The sequence below is a fragment of the Somniosus microcephalus genome, chromosome 18 (genome assembly GCF_052327205.1).
Source record: "Somniosus microcephalus isolate GS21.2 chromosome 18, FLI_Smic_1.0, whole genome shotgun sequence".
Classification (NCBI taxonomy): Eukaryota; Metazoa; Chordata; class Chondrichthyes; order Squaliformes; family Somniosidae; genus Somniosus; species Somniosus microcephalus.
In genome coordinates, this window is record NC_141004.1 from 9,483,328 (window position 1) to 9,509,717 (window position 26,390).

At 46.9% G+C, this 26,390-nt stretch overlaps 1 protein-coding gene and 1 non-coding gene across 15 annotated transcripts in view; one reads left to right on the plus strand and one right to left on the minus strand.

The window, feature by feature from the left end:
* The window catches only part of LOC147105014 (suppressor of tumorigenicity 7 protein homolog), a 179,296-nt gene that overhangs the window by 13,031 nt on the left and 139,875 nt on the right, over positions 1-26,390 (plus strand). For 2 of the 14 annotated variants that reach the window (XM_086011017.1, XM_086011019.1), the window contains exon 1: positions 15,047-15,415. The exons of 11 other annotated variants lie outside the window; for them this stretch is intronic. In XM_086011017.1, the coding sequence (XP_085867143.1) occupies positions 15,394-15,415 (22 nt within the window). In that variant the 5' untranslated portion in view covers positions 15,047-15,393. Of the gene's footprint in view, positions 1-15,046; positions 15,420-26,390 lie in introns of those variants that run through there. One more of the 14 variants, XM_086011027.1, reaches the window with a different exon arrangement.
* trnastop-uca (transfer RNA opal suppressor (anticodon UCA)) lies at positions 14,423-14,507 on the minus strand. Its single transcript has one exon. It is a non-coding gene; the product is annotated as a tRNA-Sec (tRNA).

Consider the following 26,390-nt stretch of genomic DNA (forward strand, 5'->3'; position numbering starts at 1 on the left):
CATAACCTCACACTTTCCAGTATTGTATTCCATCTGCCAAATCTCTGCCCATTCACTTAGCCTGTCTATGTCCCTTTGCAGGTTTTTTATGTCCTCCTCACTCACTACTTTCCCTCCCATCTTAGTATCATCTGCAAACTTTGATATGTTACACTCGGTCCCCTCCTCCAAATCGTTAATATAGATTGTAAAGAGTTGGGGACCCGGCACTGACCCCTGCGGAACACCACTAGTTACTGATTGCCAGTCTGAGAATGAACCATTTATCCCAACTCTCTGCTTTCTGTTAGATAGCCAATCCTCCAAAGTGTACACCTGTACCTAAGATGGGTAATATACAGGATAAAGTGTGATTTGTCTCGAATCAGTTGTACATGTCCCAGAGACACAACACATTTTTAATTTCTTCCTGCCTTATGTTTTTTTGTTATTATGTGCAGGGCTGTTTATCATTTAACTATATCTATTACCTCTTATTTCTGCTTTTTCTATTTTATTATACTGTTTCTTTTCCTTCAATTTCTTGACTCTTAACCCAGTTCCTCTTTTTTCACTTCCCTTATTACGGTCCATATTCTTTTTGTGCCCTCTATGACACTGTCCTCTCACAACTTGCTGGTGTAGGATTTTTCTTCCTGTTTCTTTCTCTTATTTCGGAGCTAGTGAAGGGAGTGCTTGTGAAGAGAAGCAAACAGAAACATTGCGGGCTGTGATTGGGGATTAAGTGCGGAGAGAAAGCTAGGCCAAGAAGTCAAGAGGCTACACTTGGACCAACCAAACAGGCCAAATTGGTGGCCGCAAACACAATAAATTAGTCGGATTGACTGAGCCAACAAGAGGCAGTTTATGGCTAGCAAGAGTGGGCCCGACAGACTGGTTCTCAGACAGGAACAAGGTAGATCATTTGTGATCCATTTATTTTTCTAAAATAAAACTTTGGTGCTGTGCATATTTTTGTGGAGGTAAGAAAGTGTGTCGATGAGGGGAAAAAAGACTTGCATTTCTATAGCGCATTTCACAACCTCAGGACATCCCAAAGCATTTTACAGCCAATGAAGGACTTTTTGAAGGGCAGCCACTGGCTACTGCGTTTCCTACATTACAACAATCTGCGCACAGCAAGGTCCCACAAACAGCAATGTGATAATGATCAGGTAATCGGTTTTCGTGATGTTGTTGGAGGGATAACTATGGGATCTTTTGTGTCCAGCTGAGAGAGCGGACGGGGCCTCAGTTTAATGTCTCAGCTGAAAGACGGCACCTCCAACAGTGCAGCACTCCCTCAGCACTGCACTGGAGTGTCAGCCTAGATTATGTGCTCAGGTCTTGGAGTGGGACTTGAGGCGAGAGTGCTACCCACTGAGCCACGGCTGACACAGGGAAATGTCACCTACTAAGCTGATTGCTCGGAATATCGGTTGACTGTGTTGTGGATGGGGAATGAATACAACTCTAATGAATGTGGAATGTGTTGACATCAGAAACTTCTGCAGTCACAAAGCTTTGAAAGCGATACGTAGGGGGCAGTGGTGCCCTTTCAACTCTATCACTGAATCAGACAGTGTTGGTTCCCACTCCAGGACTTGAGCACATAATCTAGGCTAACATTTCAATGCAGTACTGAGGGAGTGCTACATTGTCAGACGTGCTGTTTTTTTGGATGAAGCATTAAGCTGAGGCCCCGTCTGCCTGTTCGGGTGGATGTTAAAAATTCAACCGCACTATTTGAGGGAGAGCAGGGAAGTTCCTCCAGCGTCCTGGCCACCAAAACAAATTAACTGGTCATTCATCCCATTGCTGTTTGTGTGACCTTGTGTGTAAATTACTGCTGCGTTTGTCTACACAACAACTGTGAAGCACTTTCACATGTTCTTCGGACAGGAAAGGCACTACAGTATATAGAGTCAATAGTCAAAACATAAACATAGAAGATAGGAGCAGGAGTAGGCCATTTGGCCCTTCGAGCCTGCTCCGCCACTCAACGAGATCATGGCTGATCATCCAAACCCTAGCACCCGGTCCCTACACCGACAGCCATCCCACCCAAGCCCTATCCCCGTAACCCCACGTATTTAATCCCCCCTAACACTAAGGGTCAATTTTTATCATGGCCAATCAACCTAACCCGCACATCTTTGGATGTCATAGAGTTATACAGCACAGAAAGAGGCCCTTCGGCCCATCGTGTCCGCGCCGGCCATCAAGCCCTGTCTATTCTAATCCCATTTTCCAGCACTTGGTCCGTAGCCTTGTATGCTATGGCGTTTCAAGTGCTCATCTAAATGCTTCTTGAATGTTGTGAGGGTTCCTGCCTCTACCACCCTTTCAGGCAGTGAGTTCCAGATTCCAACTACCCTCTGGGTGAAAAAGTTTTTCCTCAAATCCCCTCTAAACCTCCTGCCCCTTAGCTTGAAACGATGCCCCCTGGTTATTGACCCCTCTACTAAGGGGAAAGGTTCCTTTCTATCTACCCTATCTATGCCCCTCATAATTTTGTACACCTCAATCAGGTCCCCCCTCAGCCTTCTCTGCTCTAAGGAAAACAACCCCAGCCTGTCCAGTCTCACAGAAATCACAGAAACCCCACAGTGCAGATAGAGGCCATTTCGGCCCATTGAGCCTGCACCGACACATATCCCACCCGATCCCCGTAACCCCTACACCAACACATATCCCACCCTATCCCCGTAACCCCACGTATTTAATCCCCCTAACACTAAGGGTCAATTTATCATAGCCAATCAACCTAACCCGCACATCTTTGGACTGTGGGAGGAAACCGGAGCACCCGGAGAAAACCCACGCAAACACGGGGAGAATGTGCAAACTCCACACAGACAGTCACCCGAGGCCGGATTCGAACCCGGGTCCCTGGCGCTGTGAGGCAACAGTGCTAACCACTATGCCACCATGCTGCCCCCTCTCTTCATAGCTGAAGCGCTCCAGCCCAGGTAACATCCTGGTGAATCTCCTCTGCACCCTCTCCAAAGCAGTCACATCTCTCCTATAGTGTGGTGACCAGAACTGCACACAGTATTCCAGCTGTGGCCTAACTAGCGTTTTGTACAGCTCCATCATAACCTCCCTGCTCTTATATTCTATGCCTCGGCTAATGAAGGCAAGTATCCCATATGCCTTTTTAACCACCTTATCTACCTGTCCTGCTGCCTTCAGGGATCTATGTACATGCACACCAAGGTCCCTCTGATCCTCTGTCCTTCCTAGGATCCTACCATTCATTGTGTATTCCCTTGTCTTGTTTGTCCTCCCAAAATGCATCACCTCACACTTTTCAGGGTTAAATTCCATTTGCCACTGTTCTGCCTATTTAACCATCCCGTCTATATCGTTCTGTAGCCTGAGGCTTCCCTCCTCGCTATTTACCACTCCACCAATTTTCGTGTCATCTGCGAACTTACTGATCATACCTCCTACATTCATATCTAAATCATCAATGTACACTACAAACAGCAAGGGACCCAGCACCGATCCCTGCGGTACACCACTGGACCCAGGCTTCCAGTCACAAAAACAACCTTCGACCATCACCCTCTGCCTCCTGCCACTAAGCCACTTTTGGATTCAATGTGCCAAATTGCCCTGGATCCCATGGGCTCTTACCTTCTTGACCAGTCTCCCATGTGGGACTTTGTCAAAAGCCTTACTGAAGTCCATGTAGACTATATCAACTGCACTACCATTAGTCACACACCTAGTCACCCCCTCGAAAAATGTAATCAAATTGGTCAGACGTGATCTCCCCTGACAAAGCCATGCTGATTATCCCTGATTAATCCCTGCCTCTCCAAGTGGAGACTAATTCTGTCCCTCAGAACTTTTCCCAATAATTTCCCTACCACTGATGTTAGGCTCACTGGCCTGTAATTCCCTGGTTTATCCCTACTACCCTTCTTGAACAATGGTACTACGTTAGCTGTTCTCCAGTCCTCTGGCACCTCCCCTGTGGCCAGAGAGGTTCTGAAAATTTGTGTCAGAGCCCCTGCAATCTCCTCCCTTGCCTCACACAGCAGCCTGGGATACATCCCGTCCGGGCCTGGGGATTTATCCACTTTTAAGCTCGCTAAAACCGCTAGTACCTCCTCCCTCTCAATACTAATTTGTTCAAGTATATCACAATCCCCCTGCCTGATTTCTATGCCTACATCACCCTTCTCCATAGTGAACACAGATGCAAAATATTCATTTAAAACCTCACCTACATCTTCCGGCTCTGCACACAGAGGTGCAACTCTCTCTGGTTTTGAAATAAAGGATGTGTCCAGAATTTTAAAAATGGACAAGCTTACTCGAATAATCTACTATTCTTTCATCAGCCACTTAAGCCCACAAGCCTATATTGTTTAACAGTGAAAGGTCAACCAACAAAGCCATTTAATCAACACTGAGTACGGTGCAGTGGTTACTCAACAATTATGCTTTTATTTTCCCCAAGTCTGTGCTGTGTGCATTACATGTTATTCATTGCCAACTCTTGAGTAGTTTGGTTGCATGATGCCAGCTAACGTCTGTTTACTCTGCATCCTTTGGCCAGGAAAGCTGAAAGGTGACTGAAGTTGGTCATGTTGAATGTGACGTGACTTGTACTGAAAAGAGTTTTGCAGCGTCAGCCGTGGCTCAGTGGGTAGCACCCTCGCCTCTGAGTCAGAAGGTCGTGGGTTCAAGCCACACTCCAGAGACTTGAGCCTGAAAAGCTAGGCCGACACTCCCCGGTGCCAGTGCTGAGGGAGTGCTGCACTGTCAGAGGTGCCGTCTTTCAGATGAGACGTTAAACTGAGGCCCCGTCTGCCCTCTCAGGTGGACGCTAAAGATCCTGTGGCACTATTTTGAAGAAGAGCAGGGGAGTTCTCCCCTGTGTCCTGGACAATATTTATCACTCAATCAACATCACTAAAACAGACGATCTGGTCATTATCACATTGCTGTTTGTGGGAGCTTGCTGTGTGAAAATTGGCTGCAGTGTTTCCTACATTACAACAGTGACCACACTTCAAAAAGTACTTCATTGGTCGTAAAGTGCTTTGGGACGTCCTGAGGTTGTGAAAGGCGCCATATAAATGCAAGTCTTTCTTTTTCCAATTTTCTTCTCTTCTGAGGACACTGGCTCATGCTCAGGGCTGATGCATAAGAACATAAGAAATAGGAGCAGGAGTCGGCCATTTGGCCCCTCGAGCCTGCTCCGCCATTCAATGAGATCATGGCTGATCTTCCACCTCAACCCCACTTTCCTGCACTATCCCCATATCCCTTGGTTCCCTTAATATCCAAAAATCTGTCGATCTGTGTCTTGAATATACTCAACGACTGAGCCTCCACAACCCTCTGGGGTAGAGAATTCCAAAGATTCACCACCCTCTGAGTGAAGAAATTTCTCCTCATCTCAGTCCTAAATGGCCGACCCCTTATTCTGAGACTGTGACCCCTGGTTCTAGACTCCCCAGCCAGGGGGAAACATCCTCCCTGCATCTACCCTGTCACGCCCTGTAAGAATTTTGTATGTTTCAATGAGATCACCTCTCATTCTTCTAAACTCCAGAGAATATAGGCCTAGTCTACTCAATCTCTCCTCATAGGACAATCCCCCCATCCCAGGAACCAGTCTGGTGAACCTTTGTTGCACTCCCTCTATGGTAAGTATTCTCCACATTATATTCCATTTGCCATGTTCTTGCCCACTCACTTAGCCTGTCTATATCCCCTTGAAGCCTCCTTGCATCCTCCTCACAACTTAGATTGCCACCCAGCTTTGTATCATCAGCAAACTTGGATATATTACATTTGGTCCCCTCATCCAAATCATTGATATAGATTGTGAATATCCGAGGCCCAAGCACTGATCCCTGCGATACCCCCACTTGTTACAGCCTGCCAACCCGAAAATGACCCACGAATACTATTTCACAGCTGATGAGAGGGAAATATATAAACAGTAGTCGGCCATTTGGCCCATCGAGCCTGCTCCGCCAATTTGTTATTCACGGCAGCTCTATCTTTTTAATTCCAATTCCTTGCCCTTTCTCCATATCCCTTCTCCAATATCTATCTCCTGTTAAACACTTTAATTGTCACTGCATCTATGGTCTTCTGCAGCAGAGTGTTCCCTGGCAGTGTGTTCCCCATTCTCATAACTTTGTGTCAAGAAGTTTTTCCTGGATTCCCTTTTAACCAGTTTAGTTAACATTCTATGATTCTGTCCCTTTGTCGTGGATTCCCCACCAGAAGGAAGAGTCATTCCCTATCTACCCCATCAATTCCCTTCATTATTTTAAGCACCTGAACCAGGCTACGCCTTAACCTCCTCATTTGCAATGAACAAAGCCCATATTCTCACCATAGCTAAGTCCCTTCATCCCAGGCACCATCTGCTGAATCGTTGCTGGACACCCTCCAAGGCCAGTATGTGACTATCACTAGAGAAAAAGTACTAGGTAAACTAATGGGACTAAAGGCTGACAAGTTCCCTGGACCTGATGGCCTGCATCCTAGGGTCTTAAAAGAGGTGGCTGCAGAGATAGTGGATGGGTTGGTTGTAATCTACCAAAATTCCCTGGATTCTGGAGCGGTCCCAGCGGATTGGAAAACCGTAAATGTAATGCCACTATTCAAGAAAGGAGGGAGACAGAAAGCAGGAAACTATAGGCCAGTTAGCCTAACATCTGTCATTGGGAAAATGCTGGAATCCATTATTAAGGAGGTAACAGCAGGACATTGAGAAAATCATAAGACAATCAAGCAGAGTCAACATGGTTTTATGAAAGGGAAATCGTGTTTGACAAATTTATTAGAGTTCTTTGAGGATGTAACGAGCGGTTGGATAAAGGGGAATCAGTAGATGTGGTGTATTTGGATTTCCAGAAGGCATTCGATAAGGTGCCACATAAAAGGTTACTGCACAGGATAAGAGCGGGGTTGGGGGTAATATATTAGCATGGATAGGGGATTGGCTAACTAACGGAAAACAGAGAGTCGGGATAAATGGGTCATTTTCAGGTTGGCAAACTGTAACTAGTGGGGTGCCACAGGGATCAGTGCTGGGGCCTCAACTATTTACAATCTATATTAATGACTTGGATGAAGGGACCGAGTGCACTGTAGCCAAATTTGCTGATGATACAAAGATAGGTGGGAAAGCAAGTTGTGAGGAGGACACAAGGAGTCTGCAAAGGGATATAGATAGGTTAAGTAAGTGGGCAAGAATTTGGCAGATGGAGTATAATGTGGGAAAATGTGAGGTTATCCACTTTGGTAGGAAAAATAAAAAAGCAAAATTATTATTTAAATGGAGACTACAGAATGCTGCGGTACAGAAGGATCTGGGTGTCCTCGTACATGAAACACAAAAGGTTAGCATGCAGGTACAGCAAGTAATTAGGAAGGCAAATGGAATGTTGGCCTTTATTGCAAAGGGAATGAAGTATAAAAGTAGGGAAGTCTTGCTACAACTGTACAGGGCGCTGGTGAGGCCACACCTGGAGCACTGCGTGCAGTTTTGGTCTCCTTATTTAAGGAGGGATATTCTTGCATTGGAGGCAGTTCAGAGAAGGTTCACGAGGTTGATCCCTGAGATGAAGGGGTTGTCTTGTGAAGAAAGGTTGAGCAGGTTGGGCCGATACTTCTTGGAGTTTAGAAGAATGAGAGGTGATAAGATTCTTAGGGGGCTGGACAGGTAGATGCAGGGAGGATGTTTCCCCTCGTGGGGAAATCTAGAACTAGGGGGCATAGTTTCAGGATAAGGGGGCACCCATTTAAAACGGAGATGAGGAATTTCTTCTGAGGGTTGTGAATCTTTGGAATTCTCTACCCCAGAGAGCTGTGGAGGCGGAGTCATTGAATATATTCAGGGCTGAGATAGACATATATTTGAGCTACAGGGGAGTCGAGGGTTATGGGGAGCGGGTGGGATCAGATCAGTCATGATCTTATTGAATGGCGGGGCAGGCTCGAGGGGCCGAATGGCCTCCTCCTGCTCCTAGTTCTTATGCTCCTGAGGTGGGACACTCGACTGAGCACAGCATATAAAATCAGGTCTGGTAACACGACAAGACTTATAAATAATACCAAATGTTCAAAGGCACTTCTCCTTTCTGATGGGAAGTGTAACTGTAAGCACAGTATTTCTATTCCCCCCCACCTTTCCTCATTCCTCTCATGGGAAGCACGTTTTCTTTTGTTCTCAACTCCCTGCTGAGGTATAGTTCCACTTGCCCAAGTCACACTTCACGTGGGGCCTGCTATTCGCCGACCGCCCCACCCCACCCCAATCGTTTTAATGGACTGGAGAAGCACGCACTGGCGAGCACCGAATTCCATCCAGACCTCTATATTAATCTAGCTAAGTGTGAGGGTGCATTTTGGTAGCAGAAATAAGGAGGCAACATACTTCCTGAGAAATAAGGGTCTAAATGGGGTAGAGGAGCAAAAGGATCGAGGGGTTCAGATTCACAAATCATTAAAAGTAGCAACACAGATTAACAAGGCCATAAAACATTCAAACAAAGCACTGGGGTTCATTTCTAGAGGAATTTAATTGAAAAGCAGAGAAGTTATATTACACTTGTATAGAACCTAGGTTAGACCACACTTACAGTACTGTGCGCAGTTCTGGTCTCCATATTACAAAAAGGATATAGAGGCACTGGAGAAGGTGCAAAAAAGATTTACAAGGATGATACCAGAACTAAGAGAAGGCTGAGGGATGACCTGATCGAGGTCTTTAACATTATGAAGGGGTTCGATAGGGTAGATGTAGAGCAGATATTTCCACTTGTGGGGGAGACCAGAACTAGGGGCTCATAAATCTAAGAGAGTCACGAATAAATCCAGTAAGAAATTCAGGGGAAACTTCTCTACTCAGAATGTGGAACTCGCTACCACATGGAGTCGTTGAGGTGTGTAGCATATTGATGCATTTAAGGGGAAGCTAGATAATCACATGAGGGAGAAAGGAATAGAAGGATATGTTGAGAGGGTGAGATGAAGAGGGGTGGAAGGAGGCTCGTGTGGAGCAGAAACACCAGCACGGACCAGTTGGGCCGAATGGCCTGCTTCTGTGCTGTAAATCCTATGTAAGAGTGTTGGCCTTGAGTTTGGGATTGGGCTGTGATGCCCCTCACTGTCTGGAGCAAAGTTACTGGTGGTGTTCCATTGTCTGTCCTGCCTTTGGACCTGATCACTATTACTGTGAACCCAATAGTGCCTTGACACAGTAACTCTGCTCAGCAGTGTCATTATTGGATGCCCTAAATCTGTACCAAACTGGCTAGAGCAGAGCTCCAAATGAAATAAGCATTCAGAGAATTGCGGTTAAAATACTAGGATACCTCCGCTGGTAATGCATGAAACCTACAGCAGTAAACATCTGACTTTGGAAGTAGTTTATCCTCCATGTTCCACTATTGTTAGTCTCATTGAGAAGTTTTTCTCCTGAAATTCAGACAGTATTTATTCTCTCGCTCATCACCGGAACTCAGGCTATCTATGTGGCAGACTCTGTCTACGATCTCTGACTTATAATAACTTTGGAGCACCTCATAAGATTTTTGTGGGTTTGAAAAGATCTTCGATTTTAGTTTATAGCACAGAAGGAGACTTTTCGGCCCATCGTGTTTGTGCTAGCTCTGTACCAAAATTAATTCCAGTGCCCCGCTCTCTCCCCATAGCCCTGTATCAATCCCAGACTAATCCCACTGCCCCGCTCTCTCCCCATAGCCCTGTATCAATCCCAGACTAATCCCACTGCCCCGCTCTCTCCCCATAGCCCCGTATCAATCCCAAACTAATCCCATTGCCCTGCTCTCTCCCCATAGCCCTGTATCAATCCCAAACTAATCCCACTGCCCCGCTCTCTCCCCATAGACCTGTATCAATCCCAGACTAATCCCACTGCCCCGCTCTCTCCCCATAGCCCTGTATCAATCCCAGACTAATCCCACTGCCCCGCTCTCTCCCCATAGCCCTGTATCAATCCCAAACTAATCCCACTGCCCCGCTCTCTCCCCATAGCCCTGTATCAATCCCAGACTAATCCCACTGCCCCGCTCTCTCCCCATAGCCCTGTATCAATCCCAGACTAATCCCACTGCCCCACTCTCTCCCCATAGCCCTGTATCAATCCCAGACTAATCCCACTGCCCCACTCTCTCCCCATAGCCCTGTATCAATCCCAGACTAATCCCACTGCCCCGCTCTCTCCCCATAGCCCTGTATCAATCCCAAACTAATCCCAGTGCCCCACTCTCTCCCCATAGCCCTGTATCAATCCCAAACTAATCCCACTGCCCCGCTCTCTCCCCATAGCCCTGTATCAATCCCAGACTAATCCCACTGCCCCACTCTCTCCCCATAGCCCTGTATCAATCCCAGACTAATCCCACTGCCCCGCTCTCTCCCCATAGCCCTGTATCAATCCCAAACTAATCCCAGTGCCCCACTCTCTCCCCATAGCCCTGTATCAATCCCAGACTAATCCCACTGCCCCACTCTCTCCCCATAGCCCTGTATCAATCCCAGACTAATCCCAGTGCCCCACTCTCTCCCCATAGCCCTGTATCAATCCCAAACTAATCCCAGTGCCCCACTCTCTCCCCATAGCCCTGTATCAATCCCAGACTAATCCCACTGCCCCACTCTCTCCCCATAGTCCTGTATCAATCCCAAACTAATCCCAGTGCCCCACTCTCTCCCCATAGCCCTGTATCAATCCCAGACTAATCCCACTGCCCCACTCTCTCCCCATAGCCCTGTATCAATCCCAGACTAATCCCACTGCCCCGCTCTCTCCCCATAGCCCTGTATCAATCCCAAACTAATCCCAGTGCCCCACTCTCTCCCCATAGCCCTGTATCAATCCCAGACTAATCCCACTGCCCCACTCTCTCCCCATAGTCCTGTATCAATCCCAAACTAATCCCACTGCCCCGCTCTCTCCCCATAGCCCTGTATCAATCCCAAACTAATCCCACTGCCCCACTCTCTCCCCATAGCCCTGTGTCAATCCCAAACTAATCCCACTGCCCCACTCTCTCCCCATAGCCCTGTATCAATCCCAAACTAATCCCACTGCCCCGCTCTCTCCCCATAGTCCTGTATCTTCCTCTGCTTCAGATTTTCATTCTAATTTATCCACTATTTTTCGGTGACGGTTACCTGTCTGTGGAGTTCCATTTATCTCCTCACATCTCCGCTGATTCATGAATTATTTCCAAGTTATCTCGGCGGCGGTGGCAACGCATTGAATCTCAAATGCAGGTCGTTCCAGTCCAGTGACTGGGGGAAGTGCAGTGAATAGTTGTCGGAAAGAAATCAGCGCAGCTTCGGGAGGTGGATTTAAACATGAGTACTGGGCCTGAGCCATGATTCGTGGGCCTTTCGGTGTCTCTGCCTCTGCTCCCAGTGGATTTGAGTGAGTAGTAAAACATTCTATCACACCATCGCTGGAAGAGATCGGGGAACCTGCTACTACCGCTAGTAGTACAGAAACAACGCTTTTTCTATCTGACAAGAATAAAAATGAAAAGTCAAATACTGTCTGAATTTCAGGAGAAAAACTTCTCAGTGAGACTAACAATTAGAAATAGATTTAAATTTTGATAACTTGCAAGTAGAATGAAGATTTTCTGCTTGCATTCACGATTTCAGTGAGCTATTTTAGTGAATATAGCATTTCCACAGCATTTTCTTTACCCGTGTACTCAGTGAAATTCTTTGAATAATTTTCTGTTCCTCAGTTTCTGAACGGGAACCAGTATTTTGATTTTTAGCTGTGGGTTTAATTCCAGTAGAACATGCTGAGTAAGGTGATCTCAGCTAAGGCACATTAAGGACCAGTGTCCCTGGGGCAAGGATGAGACCAATCAGCCAAAGTCTCTGCTCCTGGACACTCTCTAATGACAACAGCTTGAAGCAATGTGTGTTGCGACAGCAGGCGTTTAAGAAGAGTTGGGGAGGTGACCAAAGGTAGATCTGGAGGATGTTTTTGAAGGTTGAGAGCGATGCGTCAAGGTGGAGGGAGTAGGAAGAGAACTTAAGAGAGCACTGGCTGAAACCTGTGCCACAAGTGGTGGAGTGGAGGGGGGAGGAGCCCACTGTAATCCAGACACAGATTGCTGAGGTTTGTGCGTCGAGCTTGGAGAGGATGCAGAGTTGGATCGTGGGGTGGGGGCGGATTATGAAGATGGCGAGGACTCTGAAAGAATGCGCTGGGAGATAGAGGTAATGGAGATCAGTGAGTACTGAGGTGATGTGTGAGTAAGGCTGAGTCCAGACTGGAACACGGATTGAGCTGAAGGTTCGTGTAGGGTGAAGCATTGGAGAAGTCAAACCTGGCAGTGACAAACTTGTGGATATGGGTTCACTGGCAGCAGAGGTGAGGTAGGGACAGAGCTGGGTAATGTTTTTGGAGGGGAAACTAGTCGGTCTTGGTGATGGAGTAGATGTGAGATTTGAAGCTCGGCTGAGACTGGAGCAGGGTATTGAGGTTGTACCCTGTTAGTGAGGAAGTTATTGGTGATGAAGAGCAATGGTGGTGTGAAGTCCGGCCTGACCATTTTATCCTGTAATGTCCAGTATTGGCACAAGAGTAAAGATTGTCTTCCTGGTTCTGGGCTTGTCCTGGCACTGTGTTAGCTTCAGTATCCCCGAGTGTGGCCATGAGTAATGCTAACATTGTGGGGACATGTTGGTCCAATCACCTGTGTAATCCTGGGGTCAGCTATTTGCAATATCATAACCCATGTAATACTCCCTCTGTACTTCATTTTTAATGTTGGTTCTTTCTTTGTATCTTGTTTTTAAAACTATGAAGGGCTTTGATAGAGTGAATGGGAAAAGATGGGTAGCTGAAGCATGGAATGCTTTTTCACAAGGTATGGTTAACGAGACCATTACATTCTTTTAAAGGAAAATTGGATCAATATTTGAAGCAGAGGAAGGTACCGGGCTGTGGAGAGATAGCGGGCAGTGCAGTTAGTCTTGGCTTGCTCTAGCAAAGAGCTGGCACAGACGCAATGGTCTGAATGGTGCTGTAAACGTTTGTAGTCCTGCGATTCGCAGTGCTGGTGAGACTCACAGTCATCATTCATTCTGAATTGAATTTATTTTTTTGAAAAAGCAATGCTATTGTGGAGGAGCCACTGACGACATGAATTGCAAAGCTTGTGTATATGGCAGTTCTTCACCATATTGTAATCTGTGATCTAACTAAAACATACTGACTGCTAGTTCTTGGTAATCATCCATGTCACAATCACTAACCTATCAGTGTGTCCTGTCACTCATTACCCAGATTGAGTGCTCCCAAGCTGGCAAACGTCTGCCATGAAAGCTGCCAGCAGCAAAGACATTTTTTTGGAAAGTGTAACTTGGCCGACCATCTCTACAACATACAAACAAAAAAATGAGATTGATTAATTTCTCTCTTCAATTTTTCCCCTTCCTTTCCTGAAGATGGTGAGTCATGTTGGCTTATGGTTCTGCAGATCCTGCCTGCCTAAGTGGTCGTTCTTCATGTATGAGCACAGACAGGGCGTATTGGCTGGCTATTCCTCTGTGGGGGGTGTCACACCAGAGCCGGAACCTGCAATCAGCCAATATTCACACATGCACTTTCCATCGGGGTCACTTTATACTGATTGGCTTGGGAATCTTGACTGATAATTTCCCCTCTCTTGCCTCGGTGCCAATTATACTGCCCAAACTGTAGTTAACACCCCCAAACAAAGGTCTTGGCGAGGGTGCAGAGAAGATTTACCAGAATGGGTCCAGGAATGAGGGACTTCAGTTATGTGGAGAGACTGGAGAAGCTGGGGTTGTTCTCCTTAGAGCAGAGACGGTTAAGGGGCGATTTAATAGAGGTGTTCAAAATAAGGAGAAACTGTTTGCCCTGGCAGGAGGATCGGTAATCGGAGGACACAGATTGAAGGTAATTGGCAAAAGAACCAGAGGGGAGTTGAGAATTTGTTTTTACTCAATTGAGTTATGATCTGGAATGCGCTGCCTGAAAGGGCGGTGGAAGGAAGCAGATTCAACAGTAACTTTCAAAAGGGAATTGGATAAATACTTGAAAAGGAAAAAAAAATGCAGGTCTGTGGGCAAAGAGCAGAGGGGAGTGGAACAAATTGGATAGCTTGTTCAAAGAGCCGGAACAGAGACCATGGGCCGAATGGCCTCCTTCTGTGCTGCAAGAATCTATGATTCAGATCAGTAAACATAGAAGATAGGAGCAGGAGTCGGCCATTCGGCCCTTCGAGCCTGCTCCGCCATTCAATGAGATCATGGCTGATCATCCAAATTCAGTACCCTTATAAACACAAGCTGTTGTTGGTATATATTGTGAGCAGTCACACTCCGGCCTAAATGGAAAGAATATTTTTTTAAAGTCTGTATTGAAGATGAGAGTCAAGAACACCGCCTGGAAGGTGGAATCGAGCCACTCTGTCGCTAGACAGCTACAGGTTTGAAGCCTGCACCCCAGACCAGATGTTCATCCAGGCAAACTCAGCACAGATCAGATTCTGAAGCATATTCTTGGCATACTAATTGTTGCCACTGACCAGCTGAGAGCAAATGTAAGAAGTCACACAACACCAGGTTATAGTCCAACAGCTTTATTTGAAATCACAAGCTTTCGGAGCGCTGCTCCTTCTTCACCTGAAGAAGGAGCAGCGCTCCGAAAGCTTGTGATTTCAAATAAAGCTGTTGGACTATAACCTGGTGTTGTGTGACTTCTTACATTTGTCCACCCCAGTCCAACTCCGGCATCTCCACACCACAGCTGAGAGCAGACTGTGGTGCTAGCTCAGGACCTTTGTGTGTGTGTGTGTGGCTCAGTGCCACACACACATTGCATCGACCACTTGAACCTTCGGGCTAGCGTCCTTTTTAATCAGCGTTAGTTTTCTTTTTCTAATGGGCTAGCGTGATCGACCGCAAGCAGACAGTAAACGTGGCTCCAGCAGCCTCCCTCCCTCTCTCTCTTCCTCCTCCCCAGTGCGTTCTGCGCTTTGCACTGCCCACGCTGTTTGTGTTTCCGATCAGTTCCAGATATTGCTTCTCTGTACGTGGTCTGCTCTGCCAGACAGTCCTCTTTCTCCAGCATCGCTGCCAGACGGACTCTCTAAACTCTGTGTGTGTGGCTCTCAAAGTGGGAGGGCAAAGTAACAACCCCCCACCACCACCCCGCCCAGTCTCGCTCAGTTTCCTTTCCATCGCCATTCAGGCGAGAGACGGCCCCAGCTCTGTTCCTGTGCGAGAGATCTGGAGGCATCTGTGACTCAGAAAAAAGGCGTCTTCAAAAAAAAGAGCCTGGTTTTTTCTCCCTTTGCCTGGATCTTCCGACTTGATGGTACTTGCTTCTTGCAACGCGTCCCTGCACCAGACATGTTTAACATCGACTCTTCCTGTAGGTATTGGCCCCGCCGCAAACGGAGCGTTTCCTATTTTTATTCATTACATTATTATATATATAATTTTTTTTTAAAAGCCATCCCATCGAGTGGAAGGACTGCATTTTTCTTTGTTACGCATTATTAATACGTATTATTAATTTGCACAGTCTGTTCAAAATGGTTCCATTGAGAGCTCGGCATCGCAGAGCCGGGGAAATGTGCAAACCATGTGCTTATCTCTGGCTGTGCTCCGAGGCTGGAGCCTTGGGTTAGAACCGTGCCCATCCCCTGACATAAACGCTTCCATTTTGTGGCAAGCGCCGTTGAGATTTGCTGCATTTCCAGCCAGGTTTGGCTTGGCAGTTCCCTGCTGGTCTACAGTCAGCAGCCGATCTTTGTTCCCTCCGACACGCCTTCATGACAAGCTGGCAGGAATGACTGGAAAAATAGTGCAGGGAGGGGGTGGGTGGGGAAGGAGCTGTGTTTGCTGTCAGTGGGTTGGGGGTGGAGAGGGATTTCTATAAAAGGACTTGAGAGAATTCAAGTGATTCACTCCTTGAAAATGCCAGGAAAAAGAATGGAGAGAACAGATGGAAAATCAGTTTTGTGTAATTTGGGGGAATTTGATGGGGTCAATTTACCAGACAGGAGGTTGGCTGATCGAACATTCCCTCTGATTTTACTGACTCCGTTTGATGTGTTGGTGCTGTCTCCGAATCCAGTGTTGTCCTTGCATTACAACAGTGACTGTACTTCAAAGGCACTTCATTGGCTGTAAAGCACTTTGGGAGGTCCTGAGGTCGTGAAAGGCGCTATAGAAATGCAAGTTCTTTCTTGTGTACAACAAAAACACCGGCGCAATCCGAACCCAGACGTGCAACATCTGAACCCAGATGGTTTTTACGCTTCTGTGAAGATGTTTTCCTATGTTAAAGGCGCAAGCTGTTGTCCAATAGAAATCACTGACCATCCACAGGTGTGACTAGGACGACACCGTTCTAGCCGCATGCACTCATTATTAGTCGAAAACACCTTGCATACACCCACACAATCCAGATAAGTGTACCTCACACGTGTATATTTACTTCACAAACATCTAGCACCATTCAGTAACCAAGGAAGTAAAGCACTCACGATGATCCAAAAAAAACTCGCACACTCTGCTTTTCATCTCAACATTTCACCCACTAACACACAATGAGTTTAAAGTTCATGCGCACACGCCGTGCGAATATGAGTATTGAGTTCACATGGCCCAAGGACAGTGTCTATTACATTTTTTTATTTACTGATCAGAAATACAATTTTCCACACCTGGATTCCCAATTAGTCACATGTGGCCACCACATTGGACTATTCCCTCCGAATCAACAGCTGCTCACCATCCCCTTAGATTTTGCTACAAGAAGTTTCAGTTAACTCGTGAGTAATTATACCCCAAGATTTCAGCAAGTGTGTTCTGACAGATGTTACAGCTGTTTAATTAGAAAGCAGCTGTTGGTGTGATGCTGGGAGCTGCTGACTGCAAAGGCCTTTAATGGTTGGCGTCCTATATTTGTATGTGCTCCGCTGGTGCTTATGTGGATTTTGCTTGATGCCCCCTGTTGTTGAATAGCCGACCGATGCCCACTGTCAAGTGTGGCCATTTGGGGGGGGGCGCTACATCCAATCAACACCAGTGGAATTGTACCCCAGCGCTGAGTCACCATCTTCAGAAGGGCAGGCCTAGAATATTGGTAGGGAAAAATACATCCACAGATTACCATCACAAAAATCTCTGATTTGTCAGTAAAATTGCTGCTGAGCTCTGCAATAATGCATCACATGTTTGGTGGTTGTATGAACGTGGCTTGAATAAGCTTGGAATAAAAACAAAAAATGCTGGGAATACTCTGCAGGTCAGGCAGCATCTGTGAAGAGAGAAACAGAGTTAACGTTTCAGGTCGATGACCTTTCATCAGAACTGGAAAAAGTTTGAGATGTAACAGGTTTTTAAGCAGTGGCAGGGGCAGGATGGAGGGGAGGAAAGAACAAAAGGGCAGGTTTGTTATCGGGTGGAAGACATAGAAACATAGGAGCAGGAGTCGGCCATTCGGCCCTTCGAGCCTGCTCCGCCATTCAGTATGATCATGGCTGATCCTCTATCTCAATACCATATTCCCGCTCTCTCCCCATACCCCTTGATGCCTTTTGTGTCTAGAAATCTATCTATCTCCTTCTTAAATATTTTCAGTGACTTGGCCCCCACTGCCTTCTGTGGTAGAGAATTCCACAGGTTCACCACCCTCTGAATGAAGAAATTTCTCCTCATCTCAGTCCTAAATGTCCCCATATCCTGAGACTGTGACCCCTCGTTCTAGTCCCCCCCAGCCAGGGGAAACCGCCTCCCTGCATCCAGTCTGTCTAGGCCTGTCAGAATTTTATACGTTTCAATGAGATCCCCTCTCATCTAAACTCTAGTGAATACAGGCCTAGTCGACCCAATCTCTCCTCATACGACAGTCCTGCCATCCCAGGAATCAGTCTGGTAAACCTTCGCTGCACTCCCTCTATGGCACGTATATCCTTTCTATGTAAAAAGAAAAAGGTTAGTGAAGACAAATGTAGGTCCCTTACAGTCAGAAACAGGAGAATTTATAATGGGGAACAAGGTAATGGCAGAGCAATTAAACAAATACTTTGGTTCTGTCCTCACGGTAGAGGACACAAATAACTTCCCAGAAATGCTAGGGAACCAAGGGTCTAGTGAGAAGGAGGAATTAAAGGAAATTAGTATTAGTAAAAAAATAGTGCTGGAGAAATTAATGGAACTGAAAGCTGATAAATCCCCAGGGCCTGATAATCTGCATCCCAGAGTACTAAAAGAGGTAGCCATGGAAATAGTGGATGCATTGGTTGTCATCTTCCAAAATTCTATAGATTATGGAACAGTTCCTGCAGATTGGAGGGTGGCAAATGTAACCCCACTATCGAAAAAAGGAGGGAGAGAGACCGGTTAGCCTAACATCGGTAGTAGGGGAAATGCTAGAGTCTATTATAAAGGATGTGATAACAGGACACTTAGAAAATATCAACGGGATTAGACAGAAAGTCAACATGGATTTATGAAAGGGAAATTGTGTTTGACAAACCTATTGGAGTTTTTTGAGGATGTAACTGGTAGAATAGATAAGGGAGAACCACTGGATGTGGTGTATTTGGATTTTCAGAAGGCCTTTGATAAAGTCCCACATAAGAGGTTAGTGTGCAAAATTAAAGCACATGGAATTGGGGCTAATATACTGGCATGGATTGAAAATTGGTTGACAGACAGGAAACAGAGTAGGAATAAATGGATCTTTTTCGGGGTGGCAGGCGGTGACTAGTGGGGTACCGCAGGGATCAGTGCTTGGGCCCCAGCTATTCACAATATATATCAATGATTTGGATGAGGGAACCAAATGTAATATTTTCAAGTTTGCTGACGACACGAAACTAGGTGGGATTGTGAGTTGTGAGGAGGATGCAAAGAGGATTCAAGGCGATTTAGACAAGTTGAGTGAGTGGGCAAATACATGGCAGATGCAGTATAACATGGATAAATGTGAAGTTATCCACTTCAGTAGGAAAAACAGAAAGGTAGAGTATTATTTAAATGGTGCTAGATTGGGAAATGTTGATGTACAAAGGGACCTGGGTGTCCTTGTACATCAGTCACTGAAAGCAAACATGCAGGTGCAGCAAGCAGTTAGGAAGGCAAATGATATGTTGACCTTCATTGCAAGAGGATTTGAGTACAGGAGCAAGGATGTCTTACTACAGTGGTCATGATGTGGAGATGCCGGTGTTGGACTGGGGTGGACAAATGTGAGAAGTCACACAACACCAGGTTATAGTCCAACAGCTTTATTTGAAATCACAAGCTTTCGGAGCGCTGCTCCTTCGTCAGGTGAAGTGAAGAGATGCATACAGGCACAGCATATATAGTCAGAGAACACTGCCAGATGATTACAGGTAATCTTTCTAACTGCCCTTTATCACACCTCGGCAGAGAGATAATCACAGCAATCAAAGGTGTGAATGGTGTCCAAACAGGTCAGTCAGGAAAACATTACATCAAAGAACAATGAGGTGGGGTCACAAGGGGTCAAATGTGGTACAGGGCCTTGGTGAGACCACATCTGGAGTACTGTGTGCAGACGGGAGAGATTAAAAGCCGAAAGGATTTAGAAGAGGTGTAAATAGAAATAGCAGAATCATGTTGAGTCTGGAAGGCTGTGAAGTGCTAAATCAAAAGATGAGGTGCTGGTTCTAGCATTTTCTGTTTTTTATTTCAGATTCCAGCAACCACAGTATTTTGCTTTTGAATAAGCTTGGTCTGTTTTGTAGGTAATACCAGTCACTTGTTTGGATTACTTGAAATTAAACATTTCCTCCCAATTTGCCTACTAGTGACTTTTCACACATGCTTATTAGCGAGACACCTGGGACCTGGGGTGTGTGTGTGTGCTTATGTTGGAATTATGTGTTTTGTGCAGATGGGGAATTGTTTTCATCCTTTCTGCTCTCCCTCAGGACATATTAGAGACTTGTGAATTTTGTGACTTCTTACAACATAACGATATATAGTGTTACAATTAACAGCATATATTGTTATAGTATGACAGTCACCGAATACAGCATGGCAGTATAGTGTTAAGTATGATAGCACTGTATATAGTATGACCATATGGTGTTACATTAAGTCAAGACCATCTACGGCCTAAGCACCCAAGGCCCTTCCCCACTGCGGGCCAAGAACGGAGAGGTACTCATCAAGGACAGAGAAGCAGTCAGTGCCCGCTGGAAGGAGCACTTCGAAAATCTCCTTAACCATGACTCTGTCTTCGACATGAGTGTCCTCAACTCCATCCCACAGCATGCTACCCGCCACCATCTCAGCACAACCCCAGCCCGGCATGAGGTTGAAAAGGCCATCCGACAACTGAAGAACAACAAGGCCTCGGGAGCAGATGGAATCCCCGCCGAGGCACTAAAGCATGGCGGAGAAGCACGACTGGTGCGAATTCGTGAACTCATTTCTCTTATCTGGAAGGAGGAGAGCATGCCAGGGGACCTCAGAGACGCTGTAATTGTGACCATCTTCAAGAAAGGTGACAGGTCTGATTGTGGTAATTACAGAGGAATTTCCCTGCTGTCTGCCACAGGGAAAGTGATCGCAAGAATCCTCCTCAATCGCCTTCTCCCAGTGGCTGAAGAGCTCCTCCCAGAGTCGCAATGTGGATTCTGCCCACTAAGGGGCACAATGGACATGATCTTCACCGCATGTCAATTACAAGAGAAATGCAGGGAACAGCACCAACCTGTACATGGCCGCCTTTGATCTCACAAAGGCCTTCGACACTGTCAACCGTGAGGGATTATGGAGTGTCCTCCTCAAATTCGGCTGCCCTCAAAAGTTTGTCACTATCTTCCGCCTGCTTCACGACGACATGCAACCCATGATCCTGACCAACGGTTCCACCACAGATCCAATTCACGCACGAACCGGGGTCAAGCAAGGCTGTGTCATCGCACCAACATTCTTCTTGATCTTCCTTGCTGCAATGCTCCATCTCACCCTCAGTAAGCTCCCCGCTGCAGTGAAGCTAATTTACAGAACAAACGGGAAACTGTTCCACCTCCGTCGCCTCCAGTCCAGATCCAAGGTCGTCCCACCCTCTGTCATCGAATTACAGTATGCAGACGACGCTTGCGTCTGCGCTCACTCGGAGGTCGAACTCCAAACCATCGTCAACACCTTCACCGAAGTGTACGAGAGCAAGGGCCTTACACTAAACATCCATAAGACAAAGGTCCTCTACCAACTTGCCCCCGCCACACAGTACTGCCCCCCGATTATCAAAATCCACGACAAGGCCTTGGACAACGTGGACCACTTTCCATACCTCAGGAGCCTACTGTCAACAAGGGCAGACATCGACGACCATGTCCAACACTGCCTTCAGTGTGCAAGAGCAGCCTTCAGTCGCTTGAGGAAGAGAGTGTTTGAAGACCAGGACCTCAAACCCGGCACTAAGCTCATGGTCTACAGAGCAGCAGTGATACCCGCCCTGCTGTATGCCTCAGAGACATGAACCATTTACAGCAGGCACCTCAAAGCACTGGAGAGGTACCACCAATACTACCTCCGCAAGATCCTGCAAACCCATTGGCAAGATAGGCGCACCAACGTCGGTGTTCTTGCTCAGGCCAACATCCCCAGCATCGAAGCTTTGACCACGCTCGATCAGCTCCGATGGACGGGTCACATTGTCCGCATGCCTGATACAAGACTCCCAAAACAAGCGCTCTACTCGGAGCTCCGGCACGGCAAGAGAGCCCCAGGTGGGCAGAGGAAACGCTTCAAGGACATCCTCAAAGCCTCCTTGAAAAAGTGTAACATCCCCACCGACACCTGGGAATCCCTGGCTCAAGACTGCACAAAGTGGAGGAGAAGCATCCGGGAAGGCGCCGAACACCTCGAGTCTCTTTGCTGGGAGCAAGCGGAAGTCAAGCGCAGGCAGCGCACGTCAACCCAAGTACCCCACCCACCCGCCCCTTCAACCACCGTCTGCCCCACCTGTGACAGAGACTGTAGGTCCTGCATTGGACTCATCAGTCACCTGAGAACTCATTTTTAATGTGGAAGCAAGTCATCCTCGGTTCTGAGGGACTGCCTAAGAAGAAGAAGGAGACATTAAAAAGTGTTAATGAATTGTGCTATAGTATGACAGTTTATTGTATATAGTGTCATAGTATTATGGTATGACCATTTACAGTAGTGTTACCGTAAGACAGTATGACAGGGTGTGACGGTGCGACAGGGTGCGACGGTGCGACAGGGTGCGACGGTGCGACAGGGTGCGACGGTGCGACAGGGTGCGACGGTGCGACAGGGTGCGACGGTGCGACGGTGCGACAGGGTGCGACAGGGTGCGACGGTGCGACAGGGTGCGACGGTGCGACAGGGTGCGACGGTGCGACAGGGTGCGACGGTGCGACAGGGTGCGACGGTGCGACGGTGTGACAGTGCGACAGGGTGTTACAGTACATCATCTTGGACCTAATTTTATCCACTGCATTTGCCTGTTTATTTTCGCTTCTTTCTCGAGGCAGTTTAGATCAGATACAATCTAGCAATAATCTGTATATCATACAGTGCTCCAGTAAACGCTGTCACAGCAAGTGAGTCGCCTCCCTTTCTGTTGATGAAGGATGCATTTCTCAACCACTCCAAATACAGAGCAGTTGGTGGGAGAGTGAACATTGGCAGATTGTTCAGACAGTTGCTGCAACTCAGTATTTTTTCTAAGATTGACTGAAGGCAAGGCTGGTTTCCAGGATTATAAAACCTGACAGATTATTGCTAAATTGTATCTGGTCTATATACTGAGTTAAGAAAGGAGAAGTGACAATTCATTATTGCTAAATGGGCAAACGCGGTGGATAAAATTAGTTACAAGATGATAGTTTTGTTTCACAAGGTGCTTGCTGAAGCTGGGGCTTGTCGTACAATGTGAGGACCGGCTTTTTCATTGCTCACAAGTTTATGCTATCAGCTGGCTCAATTGTTTCATTATTAAAGGTATTCCTGCCCGCCCCTTTATTAGGTCAGCTCATACCATGCACAGGATCGGACGGGGCATGGGCAGACTGTGGGCCAAGTTCTGAAAGCTAACCCTGATATGGTAGTTCAAGGGTGACCCTTGTTCATTTCCTCCCCCCCCCCTCCCCCATCCCTGCTCTTCAAGTGGGGCACCTTTGTCCCCTTAGCTCGCTGCCCCTTGCCCACAGTGACGTTAGGAATATAGTGTATGGCGGATCACAGACCTGAAACTAGATGCTATCACTCCCGCGATATGGCAACACACTCGCCTGTGACTCAGATATTTCAATTCCTCTAGTAGTAGGGTGAATGACCCCCCCCCAGCCCAGAGCAGCACTTAATGGTTATGAGTAGACTGCTCCATGTCGTGACGCTATCTGCCAGATGCTTGTCTTCTTCTTCTCCTTCTTCTTAGGCAGTCCCTTGGAACCGAGGATGACTTGCTTCCACATTAAAAATGAGTTCTCAGGTGACTGATGAGTCCAATGCGGGACCTACAGTCTCTGTCACAGGTGGGGCAGACGGTGGTTGAAGGGGGCGGGTGGGTGGGGTGCTTGGGTTGACCTGCGCTCCTTGCGCTGCCTGCGCTTGGCTTCCGCTTGCTCCCGGCGAAGAGACTCGAGGTGTTCGTCGCCTTCCCAGATGCTTCTCCTCCACTTTGTGCGGTCTTGGGCCAGGGATTCCCAGGTGTCGGTGGGGATGTTGCACTTTTTCAAGGAGGCTTTGAGGGTATCCTTGAAGCGTTTCCTCTGTCCACCTGGGGCTCTCTGGCCGGGTCGGAGCTCCGAGTAGAGTGCTTGTTTTGGGAGTCTCGTATCGGGCATGCGGATAATGTGACCCGTCCATCGGAGCTGATCAAGCGTGGTCAGAGCTTCGATGCTGGGGATGTTGGCCTGAGCAAGAACACTGACGTTGGTGCGCCTATCCTGCCAATGGATTTGCAGGATCTTGCGGAGGCAGCGTTGGTGGTACCTCTCCAGTGCATTGAGGTGCCTGCTGTACATGGTCCATGTCTCTGAGGCATACAGCAGGGCGGGTATCACTGCTGCCCTGTAGACCATGAGCTTAGTGCTGGGTTTGAGGTCCTGGTCTTCAAGAGTGTTTGAAGAGTGAAGTTTGAAGACCAGATGCTTGTCAGCGCTTTGTTCTTTCACTGACGGGCTGCAATAGTGAGCACGGCCACCCTCCCCAGAACAGTCGAGTGCTCACCTCAGAGAGCAATCTTCAGCACAGTTCAGGGTTTAGAGGTTGTTGTTGGATTTTGTAAATGACTGGTATGTAAAACATTTGAGAGTTGGAATTTTGTGGTTTCAGGGCAGATGCTGGATGAAATCCTCTACATTTGAGTCCCAGAGTGAAACAAGATTTAAAAAAAAAACTATCGGTTAAACGGGAGCAGGATTTAGGCTGAATTCTATTGAAGTCCTCAGCCCATCCTCTTGACTTGTGGCACAGAGCGAGGTTGAAGGGAATAATTCTGCATGAATAAAAGGGTCAAAGGGTGTCTCCGTACAGACATTGGATCTGTAGATAGCATCCTGCATCTGACTAAGTGTGCTACAACAACAACTTGCACTTATGCAGCGCCTTTAACGTAGTAAAACGTCCCAAGGCGCTTCACTGGAGCGATTTCAAACAAAACTTGGCACCGTGCCACATGAGATATTAGGATAGGTGACTAAAGGTTTGGTCAAAGGGCTTTGTTTTAAGGAGCGTCTTAAAGGAGGAGAGAGGAGCGGAGAGGTTTAGGGAGGGAATTCCAGAACTTTGGGGCTTGGCAGCTGAAGCCACAAACACACCTGAAGGGTTTTAGATGATGGGTATCCGTACTGGAAGGAACGTAGCGAAGACTCCATCATCACCTGAACCCTGAGCTATGCATGCTCACTCTCTTATTTTCTATGATAGTAAGTCTCCCATGATGTTGGGAGTTAAGACCAAGTGTAGTCTTCAGGTGGAGCAGGGTTAGAGTCCAGGGGTTAATCAGACCAGGACACAGATGTAATTCAGTCCCCATTTTAAAGTCTTTATTTTAATATTTCCATTATAAATTCGTGTCCACATTTATAACGGGAATGACCTATGTAAACTTATAAAAAAAAACTTTTACGACCTTAGGATGTCCCAAAGCGCATGAAGTACTTTTGAAGTGTAGTCACTGTTGTAATGTAGGAAATGTGGCAGTCACTTGTGTATAGCAAGCTCCCACAAACAGCAATGTGATAATGACCAGTTAATCTGTTTTAGTGGTGTTGATTGAGGGATAAATATTGGCCAGGAACCGGGGAGAACTCCCCTGCTCTTCTTCGAAATTGTGCCGTGGGATCTTTTACATCCACCTGCGAGAGCAGGCGGGTCCTCAGTTTAACGTCTCAACTGAAAGACGGCACCTCCGACGGTGCAGCACTCCCTCAGGACTGTACTGGGAGTGTCAGCCTAGATTTTTGTGTTCAAGTCTCTGGAGTGGGACTTGAACCCGCGACCTTCTGACTCGGAGGCGAGAGTGCGACCCAGTGAGCCGCGGCTGACACTTAATTGTGTAATTACACCCTCCCACAAGTGGTGGCACTGCAATACCACTTCGGGGGGAATAAGAGAATGCAGTTATAGTGTGACAAGTTTACATGGGAAGCGTCCATTATAAATGTGGACATAAAAATTTATAATGAAAATGTTGACAGGAAGTGCATGGAGATTTTTAATACATTAATATAGATAATAGGGGGAGTACTGCCCTTTACCTGATAGGGTTTGAAACCAGAGCAGAGGGATGGGATGAAAGATTCCCTCTTTCTGGCGACAAAAAGGGTTCTTGTTTGGACAATCTGAATACAGTTCATGTGAGTACCAAGCGTAAGATTGTCCCCAACTTGGTACTAACTTGGCACTCTCGCTTAAGAGTTTATACTGCTGCAGCAGACTGCTGTTTTGAGGTTGGGAGTTGAAGCACACTGGGGGAAATGGAGCTTTACCCTCTACCCTGACTGGGTTTAACAATAGCGCAGGGTGTAGTTTCCTGGGATGGCTTGTTTGACCGGTTCACCTTCTTACTGCACTTCAACAAAACCGTGGAATTTAAAACTCGCCCACTCTGCACTTACTGTTCATCTATTCAACATATTAGGTAAGATAATAAAAGGGTGCAGCTCGAGACCGATAGTGTGGACTGACGTTTGCTGGGAGCACAAAAGATCCGGAGAAATCATAGAGTCGCAGGGGGCATGTTGTAGAATTCCCAGATCCATGGTTTTGGCTTTTGGTTCTGCCGTACACATGTTAAAGGTTACCGCTCTTCAGTTAAGTTAAGTGAGGGCTTTTGTAGAACTTGTTTTGCCATTGGTTACTGATTAGCTGCTGAATTT